Genomic DNA, 17,264 nt, shown 5'->3' on the forward strand with positions numbered 1-17,264 from the left:
GGCAGACGGTGGTGTGGAGTGGGGGGAGGCAGCCAACGGATACTCGGGGTAGTAGACGCAACAGACTGACAACCAAAGTCTGCAGGACCAGGGTGATATGCTGCCGGTGCCTGGCTCTGGGGTGTGGCCAAGAACCCTGGAGGCAGGACCACGAACACATGGTACAAACAAAACAAACAAAGGGGTGACAGACACATGAGGTAAGGAGCCCTGGGAGAACAGAGGTAAACACAATGGGTTAGACAGGGATCCTGACAATTTCCCTCAGTTAGGAAGGTTTTAAACCAAAAATGACTATTCAACCGCAGCCACTGTGTGTTTAACTTCACATTGCAATGCAATGTGGGTAATTCCTTTAGGCAAAGTCAGCATCTAATGTTGACTTATGGAAAGGGTTCATAAAGGGCTAAACATGTCTGTCACAGAGCCCTCAGGCACTCCACCATGTGATAATGGGACACCCCGAAACACTCAAGGACTTGGCGGGAGCAGTCCATAAGGGTTGAGATTGGGATTGGGACTCATATTACTTCTGTCCCTTTTTTCATCATCCGCCGTTTTTTGATTCAGGGGTTAAACTTGAGCTGAGAGGCATATTTAAAGATGGTTTGTTTGCTTACACACGCCCATGTTGGGGCCTGTTAAGTGTTGCATGTTCTTCCCTCCCCCCTTGTTTCCCTTCAGGTGCCAATCGAGTGATTAGCCAATCCTGCTGCACGTGGGTCCCTGAACGCAAGCTGACCAATCAGCTGAGTGAGACCCATTTAAAAGAAGGCTGCCTAAACCCTGTACATTTGTGTAATCAAGTAAGTATTTTCTGTCTAGAAACAATAGGTTATTGGATGGTGTTTTGGTAGAACATTGTTTATAGAAGCATGTGAAGCCATGTTGTTTGTTTCTCTTGCAGAGGTAGTTAGCCAGGCCCAGTTTTGTATTCTTGATTTCTATTGTGTTTGGCATGACCACAACTGTCCCAACCTCTCCCATTTCATGGATAACCTTTTTTTTTAATTATTAATAGCCACGACGTGGTGTTATGATAACACCAACTTTGAAATTGTTTTAAATTGTGGTTAAAAGAGGCAAAATCGCGCAAGATAGAGGTAGAGATGTGTGAACAAAACATGACTAAGTCTCCTGAACTGTTTTCAAGTGTACATTTTTGTGAGAATATAGATGAAGTAGTGTGGGGGAGACGTCCCCTTCCTCCCCAGTATACTGCCCCTTCTCTCGCTCCCCTTGTTGCAGCAGCAACACCTCCGAACACTCCATTCCACCCTCTCTTTCCTGCCGCCGCGGCCGACCAGGCTTTGGCTGACCAGGCTTTGGCTGACCAGGCTTTGGCTGACCAGGCTTTGGCTGACCAGGCTTTGGCTGACCAGGTTGTATTAACACAAACACACAAAGTCATTGGCCTGGGGACACTAAATAAAAAGAGAAATATAAAAGTGTTCGCTACAAGAGGGAAAACATGTAGACTAGTTGGGCAAACTCCCAAGACCCCTCCAGTAGTCCCGCAAGGGTAAAGAGTTGGTCCACTGTTCCACGACCGGGACGGAATCCGCACTGCTCCTCTTGAATCCGAGGTTAGACAAGCGGTCGGAGTCTCCTTTCCAGCACCCTGGCATAAGCTTTTCCCGGGAGGCTGAGCAGTGTGATACCACGATAGTTCGAGCACACTCTCCGGTCCCCCTTCTTGAAGATGGGAACCACCACCCCGGTCTGCCAGTCCATGGGCACTGTTCCCGACCCCCATGCGACACTGAAAAGGCGTGTCAGCCAAGACAGCCCAGCAATGTCCAGCGCTTTCAGCATCTCAGGGCGGATTTCATCCACCCCCGGTGCCTTGCCACCAAGGAGCTCTTTTACCTTAGTGACCTCTGCCAGAGATATGGGTGCACCCACCCCAAGGTCTTCAGGCGCTGCCCCCTCCCCCGGGGACATGTTGGCCGGGTTTAGGAGTTCCTCAAAGTGCTCTTTCCATCGTCCGACGATGTCCCCAGTCCGAGTCAGCAGATCCCCTCCCCCGCTGAGAACAGCCTGGGGTAGGCCCTGCTTTCCCTTTCTGATCCGCCGGATGGTTTGCCAGAACCTCTTTGAGGCCAACCGAAAGGCCTTCTCCATGGCCTCCCCGAACTCTTCCCATGCCTGAGTTTTAGCATCCGCAACCGCCGCAGCTGCAGCCCTATTAGCCTGCCGGTACCCGTCAGCTGCTTCAGGAGACCTCTGGGCCAACCAGGCCCGAAAGGCCTCCTTCTTCAGCTTGACGGCTTCCCTCAGCCCCGGTGTCTACCACCGGGTTTTGGGTTACCGCCGCGACAGGCACCGACGACCTTCCGACCACAACTCCTGGCGGCAGCTTCCACAATAGAGGCTTTGAACAAGGTCCACTCGGATTCCATGTCCCCAACTTCCCTCGGGATGCATGAAAAGTTCTTCCGGAGGTGGGAGTTGAAGACCTTCCGGACAGGATCCTCAGCCAGACGTTCCCAGTTCACCCTCATAACACGTTTGGTCTTGCCAGGACTTTCCTGACATCTCCCCCGCCATCTGATCCAACTCACCACCAGGTGGTGATCAGTTGACAGCTCTGCTCCTCTCTTCACCCGAGTGTCCAAGACATACGGCCGCAGATCAGATGATACGATTACAAAGTGGATCATTGATCTTTGGCCTAAGGTGTTCTGGTACCAAGTACACTTATGAACCACCTTATGCTCGAACATGGTGTTTGTGATGGCCAAACCGTGGCTAGCACAAAAGTCCAACAGCAGAACACCGTTCGGGTTCAGATCGGGCAAGCCGTTCCTCCCAATCACCCCCCGCCAAGTTTCACTGTCATTACCCACGTGACCGTTGAAGTCTCCCAGGAGAACTATAGAGTCGGCAGGAGGCGCCCTCTCCAGGACCCCTCCAACCAACTCCAAGAAAGCCGGATACTCTGAGCTGCTGTTCGGTGCATAAGCACAAACAACAGTCAGAGCCTTACTCCCCGCAACCCAGAGGCGCAGGGAGGCGACCCTCTCGCTCACCGGAAAAAACTGCAACATAGCGGCGCTCAGCCGGGGGCTCGTGAGTATCCCCACTCCCGCCCGGCGCCTCTCACCCTGGGCAACTCCAGAAAAGGACAAAGTCCAACCCTTCTCCAGGAGCTTAGTTCCAGAGCCCTTGCTGTGCGTGGAGGTGAGCCCAACTATATCTAGCTGGTACCGCTCCACCTCCTGCACCAGCTCCGGCTCTTTCCCCGCTAGCGAGATGACGTTCCACGTTCCTAGAGCTAGTCCATGCTGCCGGCAATCGGCTCGCCCAGGTCTTCCACCTGGCCTGCCGCCCGGTCTGCACTGCACCCGACCCCGATGGTCCTCTCCGCGGGTGGTGAGTCCACGGAGTGGGAGCGGCACCATGATTTTTTTTCGGGCAACTCGCCGATTCTTGGCATTTTGCCAAAAGCCGATCTTCATGAGATATCCGTGAGGTCTTTTCTGCTGTTGCGTCTTTAATCAGAAAACAGACCTCAGCTCATTAAGCATTATTTGAGAGTATGTATCAAATCTACAACCCCGTTTATTAAAGATGTGTAGAGGAAAGCAGCTCACTGAGCCACTGATGCAACCTAATGCTCACACATCTGCACCTATTCTGTTTTGTTTTGCAAAAAAATAGTGTATTGTTTTCCACAATAAGCTATTTAGTAGTAACTAAATATTAGTTATTTTTGCACGGATATAATATTATTTACATTTTTCTAACAAAGTGATAAAAACATGTTTTTCCTACCATCATTGTTGTGGAAATTGTTAATAATTATTGTGAGGAATAATTAACATTGATATGTGATCAGACAGTTCACATAGAGGATAATTAAAAGGTGATCTGTGCAACTTTGTTGTTCAGGAAGTTTGTATCAAACAAGTAGCCCTTCGGTTTATTTTGTACCTCGAAGTATCTCTCGGTTCCAAAAAGGTTTTTGACCCCTGATTTACACCTAGCCACCACAGTCTATTACGCAGCGACCAAAAAGAAAGATAGAAGTGGCTTTCGCAATTTAGAGAACAAAAACAAACAAGGTACGGACACGCTGTCCTTTACTCAGGGCCAGAGAAAAAAATGTGAGTATGTTCTTTAAAGCCTTACAGCCAAAATAAGAATAACTAATCTTTACTGGGGTAATGTCACGTTTTAGAATTGGGGGTATTGTGGAAAGCCTACCATCTTCTCTCAGATAAAGCTGAAGCCATTTTGAAAGCATCAAAACCTAAAACAAAAAGACAAAGGATGTCATTTTTGGGGATGACTAATTTCTGCAGAAGTTGGGTCCCTAATTATGCTGAATTGGGAGAACCTCTGTCGAAATGAATTCATGACAAACTTATGATAGCACATGATAAGTTAATGGCAGCCTCGATGGCTGTGCAAACTGTCTGCACCGATAGTATTATTCAGACCTTTAACACTTAAAGTAATACATGCAGCAGCAGTCCAGCTCCTGCAGAACAAAATCGCTTACATGTCACCTGCGAGACACCTTCCATGCATGGCAGTGTTGCTTCTACAACCTCATTTGAAACTAAGATATTGACTTATTTACTTTTAAAATTCAACACTAAAGATCATTCAAATTGAAAAGATATGATTTCTGGAGGTTTCCTGAAGGTGGATTGGTATTTGCCTAAATGTGATTATTATATAGATATGCAGCCCTTTTGAGTCATGGGTTGAATCATGTCTCAAACAGGAGGGAGGTATCTATGGGCAAAGAAGGTGTTTACAGCTTTGCTAATCACTCAAATAAAGTTTTTGACAGAACCAGAATATCTATTCTTTTCAATATATTTGCATGCTTTTATTGAACTCAACCAAAAGAAGGTCTAAACGATTATGGATGTGTTTTCAAAATAGACTGAAGTATTTTTAACTAAATAACCAGATGCTTTAAACAGTGGCAAAAGCCTTGACGAAGACATAATACCGAGGTTCGGGATACACAAGAAAGAATTTACTGTGATAACGACACACATTATGTTAACAAAGTTAGAACACATTTGGCTGCTGTATCTGGTACAAAGGTGAAATATCCATGTTCACTGTCCACCGTCAGCAAGACTAATTTATAAAAGAGGTTTTTTTTTACTGCACAAGGCTTTTCTAAATACTTAAACAAAAATCTAGATAGTAATTTAGTTTAAGGGAAATAAATATTTGTTTTAACACACACACACACACACACACACACACACACACACACACACACACACACACACACACACACACACACACACACACCGTTGTCATATGTTCATGAGTCAATGCATTTGTTTGTTTTGAGGGATTTGCTCCTCAATGAACAGAAACAGTGATGATGTGATGCTGCCATCTACTGGTGGAATCAGATATGTTTAAAGTGACCAAGCGATCGTCTGCAAGATTTGTTTGACTTTGGTGTCAATGGAATTCTGCTTTCTATATTTCACGTTTTATAATTACGTGCTACACCCATGTGTGTGTGTGTGTGTGTGTCATTTGCATTCAGCGCTATGGGAGAATTGAACAATGTCTCTCACGCAAACGCGTCTGAACATGTTTGACTTCGGTCTTCAGGTATGTTTTCTTTTATTCCAAAAGAAAAGAAAGAAAACCTGCACTCATCGGTTAGTTAGACTTTCTCCCTGAATACAATAAATCAGAAACAGAATGGGTATACTGTCCATTTAGTTCTCATTTTCCACTAAGCTGATATCATAAGACCACAAGGGACATGCCAGATATGACAGTAAAGCCCACGTGATGCTTTACCTTTCACTGAATGTCAGAGCACTTTGTATGCTCCATAGGGTGGCAACACATACTTTGTATGTGCCAGAGGGTGGCAACACATACTTTGTTATGAGTAATGGTTGCAGTAAGACTCACATGGCTCGTGAGTTTCTGGCTGTTTCTAGCAGAAAGATTGTTGCTGTTGTGGCCGTTTCTCAAATGTGTCGCGTGGAGAAATAATTTAAACAAAAGACACAAAATATCGATTCGAAAAAGATTTTATTGCAAAAGTGAACCCCACATGAAGTAATTATTTCAGTTATAAAGAGACAATTGTCTTAATTTCTTTTCTTTTTTTACATTTGTAACAAAAGAGTCACAATAGTAATTTGGGAAAAGAATATGATCGTCTGGAAGGCAGAACACAAACGCACAAAGTTTGTAGACTACATCAAACCAAATTTTTTTGAGATACTGGGCGCTTCCCCAGTTAGTGAGACTTACTTTTCCCAGCAAGCTTATGATTATTACGTAAGTCTTTTGCAAATCTATTGGGGAGTAGGTATTTAGTTTATTTTTCTTACTGCCTTCCAGGACTTTTCTCACAAGATGAGGTAATTGTGAGAAAAAGAAAAGACATGGTTGATTAATAAACCAGGTGTGTAACGTGGTCTCCGCCTGCACTCTCTACATCAAATGTGTTTTTACGTACCTACGTATCTTAAATTGGCGTATTGCGAGAGTTATGCAGGTGGATGCTACACTGGCACAACACAGAAAGGAGTGAAGCCACATTTAGCACACACACACACACACACACACACACACACACACACACACACACACACACACACACACACACACACACACACACACCTTTAGAGGGACCAGGCTTCAGCCACTGTTAATCAGATGTTCCCAGATCTAAGGAAAACAAACACCTTGATAAATAAAGAAAAGCAGCCTTCAGGGCTATGCCCAAAAAGAAACATGATACCCTAATGGCTGAGGATTAGGAAGCCCAATATTCAAACCAAACACGACTAAGAACGTTGGTGCATTTGGCATCATTTTCCTACTTGCCTTGATTACATTTCTAGCTTTTTCCACTGTGCTCCAGTCAGTGATCAGTCCATGCTCCATGGCAGAGAGAAGATCTCACCCTCCATCTCTTTGCGAATGACCGATGTGAATCTGGCCAGTTGCTCTGGGCTGAAATGGTTTTTCCAGTCTCCCACAATACCTAATATAAAACAAATACAAAAAACACATACAGTCGCATGAAATGCACTAAAAAAAAAAAACAATTTTATCTGAATTTGTGCCTCACCTTTTCTGAGGAAAGGAGACATGTCTGAGTTCATATACATCTTGGGGACCAGGCTGAAGTTGGACATGTTGTTGGTCTTCATGGTCTTGAAGGAGCAATGTTCTGCTATCTTCTGAATGGTTGCTTCGCTCAAATTACGGCCCAGGAAATCTGAAATGCGCCGGAGAGCTGCAGGGAGGTCCTAAAAGAGCGACAGATTTATGTAAAACAGTCTCTCGTGAAGAATTTTCTGCATGATCTTTACAATGAGGGCTCACTGTGAAGCCCTTGATTATAAAGAGGATAACGTTTGACTGGTCATATTTGAGAAGTATCTCATTGCTGTGACTTCATTTGTAGTTATTTATTTATATTTATAGTCATGTGCGACTAAGCTATGCTTTTCTGTCGTTTCTTTACGAATCGCAACAGAAGCCCATGAGAGTTCAGGCGAGTGTTACCTGAACCATTTCTTCATATGTGATGTGCATTATTCTGTCCCCCAGATCTGTGCTTGTCCAGCCCTTCACGTGGTCTGTCCATTTTCCAAACATCACTGCAGACAACACGGACAATAGACGACAGAATATAAACACAACCGCTGCTCTCGTGGAAATTGCATCTAAAAATGTGTCCACGTGGTGATGCACCAGAATGCTGAACCGCTCTGCTGGAGTTCAAACATTTTTCAAGTTACTTATGTGGTACGAGACCTCTGACCTTTGCCCTCAAGGAATTTCTCCATGAATTCATCCAAGGTTGCTGGAGTCTCGAGGAATTCGGCCATCTTGTGGAAGTGGTATGAAGACACCACGACGTCCTTCGGGTTCCTCATGACATAGATCACCTACGGCAGAGACACAAACTCATACATAACGGGTGTCTTTTGTATTAAACAGGATTTATGGAAACGAGGCCATGACAAAAGTAGTGTTAGCACCAGACACAGGGACAACACAGCTACTTCAGCTATTCTGGAAGGGGGCTAAAAAAAACACTCTAAGTAAGGGTACATTTTGCTGAGAGAAAAACTTTAGGAACCTTGACGTCACTGTATGAAATGGCCTTGTTTTGACCTCTGGGGTTCCGTCTGCGTTTTCTCATGTACAAGTATGCACAGATGAGATCACACAAAGCCTCCGCCCTCTTACCTTGGCTTTGGAGGCGTGGAAAGAGGGGGGCATGAGGTGGTAAGGAAAATGTGTGACCAGGCCCCGCGGAGACTTCAACTTATCCACAACCAGTGCTAATCTTTTCTCCTCCAGCCACGGGACCCTGTCCCAGTTAGGAATGGTTTGGATCGGCGTCAGATCCCCCCCATTCAGAACCAGTGGGAGGATCTCCTGCATCCAGATGGTACCTGCAAAAAGGAATGAAACGGCAGATAAAACATGCTGCAAGTACTTCTACTGTAAGTAAAATACACATGCAGGCTTGGTGAAGTAACAATATATGGTCCACATATGGACAACTCCCACTTTTTGGTTATTTTGGCAAATTGACACCACTTAAAAAAGATGTCAAATTAGCAATAAGCAGTTCCCGTTTGCATTGTGTCCATGGATGTGCAGACAACTACTTTGATGCTGAAGAAAACTTAAAATGTGATGTTTTGAAAGGAGAGTCCATACTCTTACTGTGATTTCTAAGCAGATTTATGGATATTTATTTGTGATGGCCATTGAAGATAATGGCATTTCTGTAAATCCTTGGTCCCTATGCGCCTGAATAGCAATAAGGAGGTATGGAAAATAAATCAATGAATTTGCAAAAGAGCACATTCCTTTTAAAGCACACTAAACCATGTGCTTGTCTTACCCTAATGAGGTAATTCCCCTTGGAAATGACCCAGTCCGCAACTTGTTCAGTGTTTGTCTTTCTGTAAGAAGCTATTGTAATGCTTGGAGGATTGTACTCTGAGCAAGCACACAATCGAGCACAGTTCAAAAATATTTCTTCAAACATATATCCTCACGCTAATTGAACATGTCAGTGTTGCTCACCAATAACTGTCACATCGTGACATACAATGGTGAAATGGAACCACTTCATCAATGCACATCTACATTAGAAATAACAAGAAGCTAGCCTACACAACTTGCATCAGACCGTTTTGGGATCATCTTTGACTTGTTCAAAATGCTACCACACTTCGGAAGCATTTTATTCTCCCAGACATTGTGAGCCATCAGGTAGCTAAAAAGATGTAGAGAACAGTCATTAATGCTGAACCGATGATCTCTCACACTCTCGATACACCGCTGGGGACTAGTCCATGTTGAAAAGCCATGAAGTAGCGTTTCACATCATGCGTCGCCTTTAAAGTTACGAGAAGTTTTTAAATGATAATGAAACAATGTCACTTTCAATCCGACGACACTGTATGAGCGCAACATATAAATTAAGCCATCATCAGGAAGTTTCTTCATGTCTACATAGTTATTTGCACGCTCGTCATTGGTTCCTATATAAACGTGTGCAGTCTGTAACATTCCACATTGTGCAATAAACATTTTCCAGGAAAAGTGTAGTTGGAAAACACTCCACTTCTGCCAAGTCTGGCGATTGGGGACACAAAGTCAGAGAAACTGGACCTAAAGCGCGAGCGCACACAAATGTACGAAGCGCGCGCATACATACACTTACACGGGTTACTTTTAAAGACTGTATGCTTCATTTTGCACTCGACGGTGCGGTTATATAATAATGCACTGAAACACTGACCTGACTTCGGGTACACGGCAACTGCAACGTCGTCGTCTGTAAACGTGAACTCCTCCGCAAACTTCCCATTGTTTATTTCTTATTATTGTGTTGTACCATTCTGATAAATATACATTAAATTCAAACAACAGTTTACACCGGACTTTCAGAATGCGACCTGAAGTTAGCACGGTACTTCTTCCTGATCAGATTCTAAGGAAGGTTTATCTGATTTATGTATATTTCAATTAATTCCGGGAATATTCAAAGTTGGAAACTTTCCAGGGGAATTAACAGGAATTAAGTGGAGATTTTGGGGTAATTTAACTGTATTTACCTTGTCATAAGCAAACATGCATGCAAACATTTATAATACAACTTTTAAAAATTCCATTTTTGACCTTTTTGACATTTGTGAGTAGAACTTTATTCGTTCATCGAACAACGAAAACATGAATGTTGAATAAAAAAAAGGTGTATTCCGTATGATCACCACCACCCAACACAAATTTCTTTCTTTAGTGTTTTTCCCTAAATCCTTTCAGGTCGAAATGCTTTCTTCCTGGACTTACATGAACTAGTTCAGTTCATAATTCATAATTAAAAAATTTGAACTAAGTTCATAGCTCCAAAAAAATGAACTAGTTCAGTTATTTATAATTGAAATCTCTGTCGATCTGAAACACTGCTCTTGGCCTCCACGCAACTCAGCACTCTCACTCTTGCCAGGCGTCGGGCTGAAACGTTCAGACGCAACACTGACGACAAAAACATTCAAAAACAACAGAATGTTTTATGTGTATGTTTCTGGCAGACGATGTTCCCAACCAGCTGCATTAAGGGTCTAGCTGAGCTCGGCGTACATAGTCTTGTTCTCAACCACATTTAAGTTCCCTGTTATATGCTTTTGCAAAAAAAACTGAGGAAAATTTTATTTTTTCAAAATTCCCGAGCCAAAATTCCCGTGGAAAATTTCCGGAAATTTACTTTGAGCACATGCAGGAATGAAACCTGGACAATATGTGGTGATTCAAGGCAGAAAACATGCCCAATGCTATGTCATCCGTCAGTTATATGAAGCCAACACATACTTTAATATTGCATTTCGGAAGAATGTCAACATGCTTGCTCCTTGTATGTGTAAACAGGTTTGTGTCCACGAAACTGGTTCAAACCTGCTACATCTTCCACGGAATAGTGGAGCAGCTGAAAAGAAAAAGTTGATCCAGAAACGAATACTCTACCTGACTTGGGGTAAGTCACAGCAAACACATCGGAGTCATCCACAGAGAAATGTTCAGCAAACTGCAAGCTCTCCACGCTGTGCGCCAGAGGAGATAAGCGAATGCCGCGGTACTGAATGTAGTCAGCTGAGGACATTATGCTTGTTCTTGGCTCAAGGGTTTCAAGAGGATTGGTAGCCTACGTGTTGCTCCTCTCTCTAATTCAAACTGGCTTGCTCTGTGAGGGAGTCTGAGAGGTTCTGAAGCCCAATCTCCACCCTCAACCCTCAAACCCTGATCCCTCAGGTAATCATTGACGTCAACTGCTGACTGACTGAGCGTAGTCTGTGAGGGCTCGAGCTTGTGGAGACAAGAATGGGACAGCGCTTTGCTGCAACATCACGTGAAAAAAATATGGTGTCAATTGTGTATTTATTTTATTCGTTTTATTCACTGATTTGAACGTCTACCTCACGAGATGATAAACTGTGGCTGCGGTCGAATAGTCAAATAATCACCTCCTAACGTCTAACCCTAAGCACTTTTTCTTGACCTCTGTGGAAACGTCACAGGGTCAAGGAAAGATGGCAAGGAGAATTCATGAGGAGTTAGGAAAAGACAACCGCGGTGTTTAGAGAATCCGACTCCACTTTCGCTAAGCTAATAAAGCATCTGAAATACTTCATCTTTGTTCTTACAGTGTTGCAGATGATTAAACAACCCAGTTCATATCATACTTTATTAACGAGGTTGGAATATAAATTAACGAAGGAATATAAAAAGTGAAACCAAGGGATTTCACACAGAGTACAAAGCTACTAAATTGTTTCTGTTCAGTTTTAAACCTGCTGAATTAAATACGCTATCCGACTAACGATGTGTGTCATATGTGTGTCTCATATCCCTTTATGTTGTTATGTTTATATGCAGATTATAATCTGATCTAAACAATATGCAGTGCTATGAAACACCACACAACTTGATAGTGCTTTATTGTAATGTAACAAAATAGTTGATTAAAAAGATGATAATTATAAACATGAGTCAGGCTGAAGAGCTCGACCAGTTTAACTCTTTCATTAAAGCTTCTGTAACTAAAGTAAAATAAAAGAATGAGGGCTAAAGCTGAAGTTCAACACCAGAGAAAGAATATCAAATATAGCTGTTTCATCACTTTACAGTCGTGTTCAGCAACAGCAACGTAACGTTCATAGTTTTCCAGCCGGTTTAACAGATTATTGAAAGTATTTACAAGTTACGCGACTTATTATTTACATGATTGTTTGTTCTCGTGAACGGCCAAATGAAACGTTTAAATATTGCAGCCACAAGGGATTGTGGGTCAGCATTACCTCCTTTCCTTTCGTTAAGGAAGGTCCAGTGGTTCCTAAGCTAAAGGAGCTAAGTTAGGAGGCATGAAGCTCCTTTCCTTTGCGTTTAGAGAATTCGACCGGCACTTATCATGGCGGCCACTTCGGTACTTCCAGGTCATTTCTGTCAAGGGAGCACAATGTTAAGACCCAGATGCAGACCACACGAGCACAGAGATCAGGATAAAGCAGTTTATTTAGTCCCAAACCAAAACGTGTGGAGCCCGAGGTCCGACACATTGGATGTGCCCATTGGAGCACTTGGGAGCGTGCAGGCAAAGGAACAAAGAGGCGACCTGGAGGTCCACCTCCAGGGTCTGGCTGGGTCCGAAGAGCGTCCTGTACAACAGACTCGATCTCCCAGGTAAGAGAGGCCGCGACACAAGTCGCCGGGAGAATGGTGCCAGGACAGGGAGAATGTTCCTTGGGAGAGAATTGGCGAGATAGAGCGTCAGGTTTTGTATTTTTGTGGCCAGGACGGTAAGAGATGGTAAAATCGAAACGCCCAAAGAACAACGACCACCGTGCTTGGCGGGCGTTCAGTCTCTTGGCCGTCCGGATGTACTCTAGGTTCCTGTGGTCCGTCCAAACCACGAATGGTTGGGCTGCTCCCTTCAGCCAGTGTCGCCATTCCTCCAACGCCAGTTTAATTGCCAGCAACTCACGGTTTCCAACATCATAATTTGCCTCTGCCGGGGTTAACCGGCAAGGAGAGAGCCCGGGTCTTGTTAAACACCTCCCCGATGTCGTGGTAGACCGTGGGAATGGCAGTGAGATCAGGTTTAGGCACGAGGTTGCCCTGTGGACGTCTTTCAGGAGGTAGCGCAGACCCTAGACAGTTAGCATGGCAGTAGGGACTCCATGCAGCAATCCTCCCTGCCACCCAGTCAATTTGAGGGTTATGAGTGGAGAGCCACGGATGACCCAAAACTAGAGGGTTTTGGGGCGATGAAAAAACATAAAACTGAAGTTTCTCCCTGTGGTTACAAGACAGGTTCTCAGCTGCAGCGGCTGAGTTCGATGGGTGACTTTGGCCAGGAACCTGCCATCCAGGGCATTGACCACCAGCGGGCCATCTGTCTCCACAGGAATCTGGGCTCTGGTCACAAACTCCGAGTCCATGAAGTTTTGTTCTGCCCCAGAATCAACCAAAGCCAATTGGCGAGTGTGAATGGGAATGTAACGAGAGAGACGCAGGCAACAACAGTCTTGGTAGCGAGTGAGAAGAAGGTTCAGGTTTGCTCACCAGTATCCCAACCGTTACTGGTGAGCACCTCCGTATGGGCGAACTGTGCAGGAGGAAATAGAATGCCTCAGTTGGCCACAGTACAGGCACTCACCGGCTCCCAGACATCTTTGTCTCTCTCGTGACGAGAGACGGGTGCGGCCAAGCTGCATAGGCTCCACCTCTGAGATGGAAGAGGGGGGTGGGCTTGAGGACTGAGGACCTCTACGCTCGCCCAGATAGGCTAGTGCAGGGGCACGAGGGCGGCAGCTGGGCGATGACATTCCGGACCCCGCTCGCTGGGACTTGTAGTTCCGTTCATGTCGTCTCTCCCGCATCCGATTGTCCAGTCCTATCGTGAGTTTGATCAACTCCTCCAACGAACTGGGCTTATTACAGGTGGCCAGTTCGTCCTTGACGGCTTCAGACAGCCCGTGCAGAAACACGCCCCTGAGCGCCATCTCTCCCCACCCGGACTCAGTGGCGAGAATGCGGAAATCCACGGAGTGCTCTGCTACACTTGCTTGACCCTGTCGCAGGCGGAGAAGGCGCTGAGCGGCATCCTCGGAGTCTACTGGGTGGTCGAAAACCCTCCGAAGATCCTCCACGAAGGTCATGTAGTCCACGACGTTGGGTTGGTCGATGCTCAGTGTATTGGTGGCCCAGTCCAAGGCCCTCCCCCGCAGTAGTCCCACAACGTACGACACCGAGGCTCGGTTCGAGGCAAAAGTCAGAAGCTGACGGTCGAACACCTGCCGGCGTTGGAACAGGAAGCCCCGGCACCTCCCCAGCGTACCGTCGTATGGATCCGGAGATGGAACGGGGGACTCGCGGACCGGCAGGGTGGGGTCGGGAGGAAGAGGGGCTGGTGTTGGAGCAGGCGGATGGTTGGCTTTTCGCGCCAGGTCTTGGACGATGCAGCCAATCTGAGAAACCTCCGCTGCCATGGATCTCTGAGTCTCAGCCATTTCCTTGATCATTTGCTGGTGTTCGGCCAGCAGGGCGCTGTGTCCAGCTAGGGTGACTGCTCCGGCGGTCGCTGGGTCCATGTTGGTCAGTCTGTTCTGTCACGGGAGCACAATGTTAAGACCCAGATGCAGACCACACGAACACAGAGATCAGGATAAAGCAATTTATTTAGTCCCAAACCAAAACGTGTTGAGCCCGAGGTCCGACACAGAATAAGCGGTTGTACAACGTGAATCCCGTGGTCCGACGTTGAGCCGCGCAAATCTCAGCGTGGCTCCGTGGCTCGACGCTGGTGTGGCAGACGGTGGTGTGGAGTGGGGGAGGCAGCCAACGGATACTCGGGGTAGTAGACGCAACAGACTGACAACCAAAGTCTGCAGGACCAGGGTGATATGCTGCCGGTGCCTGGCTCTGGGGTGTGGCCAAGAACCCTGGAGGCAGGACCACGAACACATGGTACAAACAAAACAAACAAAGGGGTGACAGACACATGAGGTAAGGAGCCCTGGGAGAACAGAGGTAAACACAATGGGTTAGACAGGGATCCTGACAATTTCCCTCAGTTAGGAAGGTTTTAAACCAAAAATGACTATTCAACCGCAGCCACTGTGTGTTTAACTTCACATTGCAATGCAATGTGGGTAATTCCTTTAGGCAAAGTCAGCATCTAATGTTGACTTATGGAAAGGGTTCATAAAGGGCTAAACATGTCTGTCACAGAGCCCTCAGGCACTCCACCATGTGATAATGGGACACCCCGAAACACTCAAGGACTTGGCGGGAGCAGTCCCTAAGGGTTAAGATTGGGATTGGGACTCATATTACTTCTGTCCCTTTTTTCATCATCCGCCGTTTTTTGATTCAGGGGTTAAACTTGAGCTGAGAGGCATATTTAAAGATGGTTTGTTTGCTTACACACGCCCATGTTGGGGCCTGTTAAGTGTTGCATGTTCTTCCCTCCCCCCTTGTTTCCCTTCAGGTGCCAATCGAGTGATTAGCCAATCCTGCTGCACGTGGGTCCCTGAACGCAAGCTGACCAATCAGCTGAGTGAGACCCATTTAAAAGAAGGCTGCCTAAACCCTGTACATTTGTGTAATCAAGTAAGTATTTTCTGTCTAGAAACAATAGGTTATTGGATGGTGTTTTGGTAGAACATTGTTTATAGAAGCATGTGAAGCCATGTTGTTTGTTTCTCTTGCAGAGGTAGTTAGCCAGGCCCAGTTTTGTATTCTTGATTTCTATTGTGTTTGGCATGACCACAACTGTCCCAACCTCTCCCATTTAATGGATAACCTTTTTTTTTAATTATTAATAGCCACGACGTGGTGTTATGATAACACCAACTTTGAAATTGTTTTAAATTGTGGTTAAAAGAGGCAAAATCGCGCAAGATAGAGGTAGAGATGTGTGAACAAAACATGACGAAGTCTCCTGAACTGTTTTCAAGTGTACATTTTTGTGAGAATATAGATGAAGTAGTGTGGGGGAGACGTCCCCTTCCTCCCCAGTATGCTGCCCCTCCTCTCGCTCCCCTTGTTGCAGCAGCAACACCTCCGAACACTCCATTCCACCCTCTCTTTCCTGCCGCCGCGGCCGACCAGGCTTTGGCTGACCAGGCTTTGGCTGACCAGGCTTTGGCTGACCAGGCTTTGGCTGACCAGGCTTTGGCTGACCAGGTTGTATTAACACAAACACACAAAGTCATTGGCCTGGGGACACTAAATAAAAAGAGAAATATAAAAGTGTTCGCTACAAGAGGGAAAACATGTAGACTAGTTGGGCAAACTCCCAAGACCCCTCCAGTAGTCCCGCAAGGGTAAAGAGTTGGTCCACTGTTCCACGACCGGGACGGAATCCGCACTGCTCCTCTTGAATCCGAGGTTAGACAAGCGGTCGGAGTCTCCTTTCCAGCACCCTGGCATAAGCTTTTCCCGGGAGGCTGAGCAGTGTGATACCACGATAGTTCGAGCACACTCTCCGGTCCCCCTTCTTGAAGATGGGAACCACCACCCCGGTCTGCCAGTCCATGGGCACTGTTCCCGACCCCCATGCGACACTGAAAAGGCGTGTCAGCCAAGACAGCCCAGCAATGTCCAGCGCTTTCAGCATCTCAGGGCGGATTTCATCCACCCCCGGTGCCTTGCCACCAAGGAGCTCTTTTACCTTAGTGACCTCTGCCAGAGATATGGGTGCACCCACCCCAAGGTCTTCAGGCGCTGCCCCCTCCCCCGGGGACATGTTGGCCGGGTTTAGGAGTTCCTCAAAGTGCTCTTTCCATCGTCCGACGATGTCCCCAGTCCGAGTCAGCAGATCCCCTCCCCCGCTGAGAACAGCCTGGGGTAGGCCCTGCTTTCCCTTTCTGATCCGCCGGATGGTTTGCCAGAACCTCTTTGAGGCCAACCGAAAGGCCTTCTCCATGGCCTCCCCGAACTCTTCCCATGCCTGAGTTTTAGCATCCGCAACCGCCGCAGCTGCAGCCCTATTAGCCTGCCGGTACCCGTCAGCTGCTTCAGGAGACCTCTGGGCCAACCAGGCCCGAAAGGCCTCCTTCTTCAGCTTGACGGCTTCCCTCAGCCCCGGTGTCTACCACCGGGTTTTGGGTTACCGCCGCGACAGGCACCGACGACCTTCCGACCACAACTCCTGGCGGCAGCTTCCACAATAGAGGCTTTGAACAAGGTCCACTCGGATTCCATGTCCCCAACTTCCC

The 17,264-nt window shown here is 46.3% G+C and overlaps 1 protein-coding gene across 2 annotated transcripts; it reads right to left on the minus strand.

Annotated features, from left to right (window-relative positions):
• Positions 1-6,016: 6,016 nt before the first annotated feature.
• LOC137781388 (sulfotransferase 2B1-like) lies at positions 6,017-11,146 on the minus strand. Of its 2 annotated transcripts, none has more exons than XM_068570118.1 (6): positions 11,011-11,146; positions 8,215-8,423; positions 7,784-7,910; positions 7,525-7,619; positions 7,085-7,265; positions 6,017-6,997 (listed from the first exon to the last, which is right to left on the minus strand). In XM_068570118.1, the coding sequence occupies exons 1-6, from the start codon at positions 11,144-11,146 to the stop codon at positions 6,882-6,884; spliced, it is 864 nt and encodes a 287-aa protein (XP_068426219.1). In that variant the 3' UTR covers positions 6,017-6,881. The 2 variants fall into 2 exon arrangements, with proteins under 2 accessions (XP_068426219.1, XP_068426221.1); XM_068570120.1 differs by lacking the exon at positions 11,011-11,146 and adding an exon at positions 9,788-9,821.
• Between the last annotated feature and the right edge of the window lie 6,118 nt (positions 11,147-17,264).

This window comes from Clinocottus analis, unplaced genomic scaffold, assembly GCF_023055335.1.
Source record: "Clinocottus analis isolate CAN_PGR_092001 unplaced genomic scaffold, fCliAna1.0.p SCAF_9, whole genome shotgun sequence".
NCBI classification, from domain to species: domain Eukaryota; kingdom Metazoa; phylum Chordata; class Actinopteri; order Perciformes; family Cottidae; genus Clinocottus; species Clinocottus analis.

Coding starts and splice junctions, on each gene's coding strand:
- LOC137781388 (XM_068570118.1), bottom strand. CDS start 11,146: ATGTCCTCAGCTGACTACATTCAGTACCGCGGCATTCGCTTATCTCCT. Junction 7,911..8,214: donor TCCACGCCTCCAAAGCCAAG/GTAAGAGGGCGG, acceptor TCTCTGCCGTAG/GTGATCTATGTCATGAGGAA. Junction 7,620..7,783: donor GAAATTCCTTGAGGGCAAAG/GTCAGAGGTCTC, acceptor TGTTGTCTGCAG/TGATGTTTGGAAAATGGACA.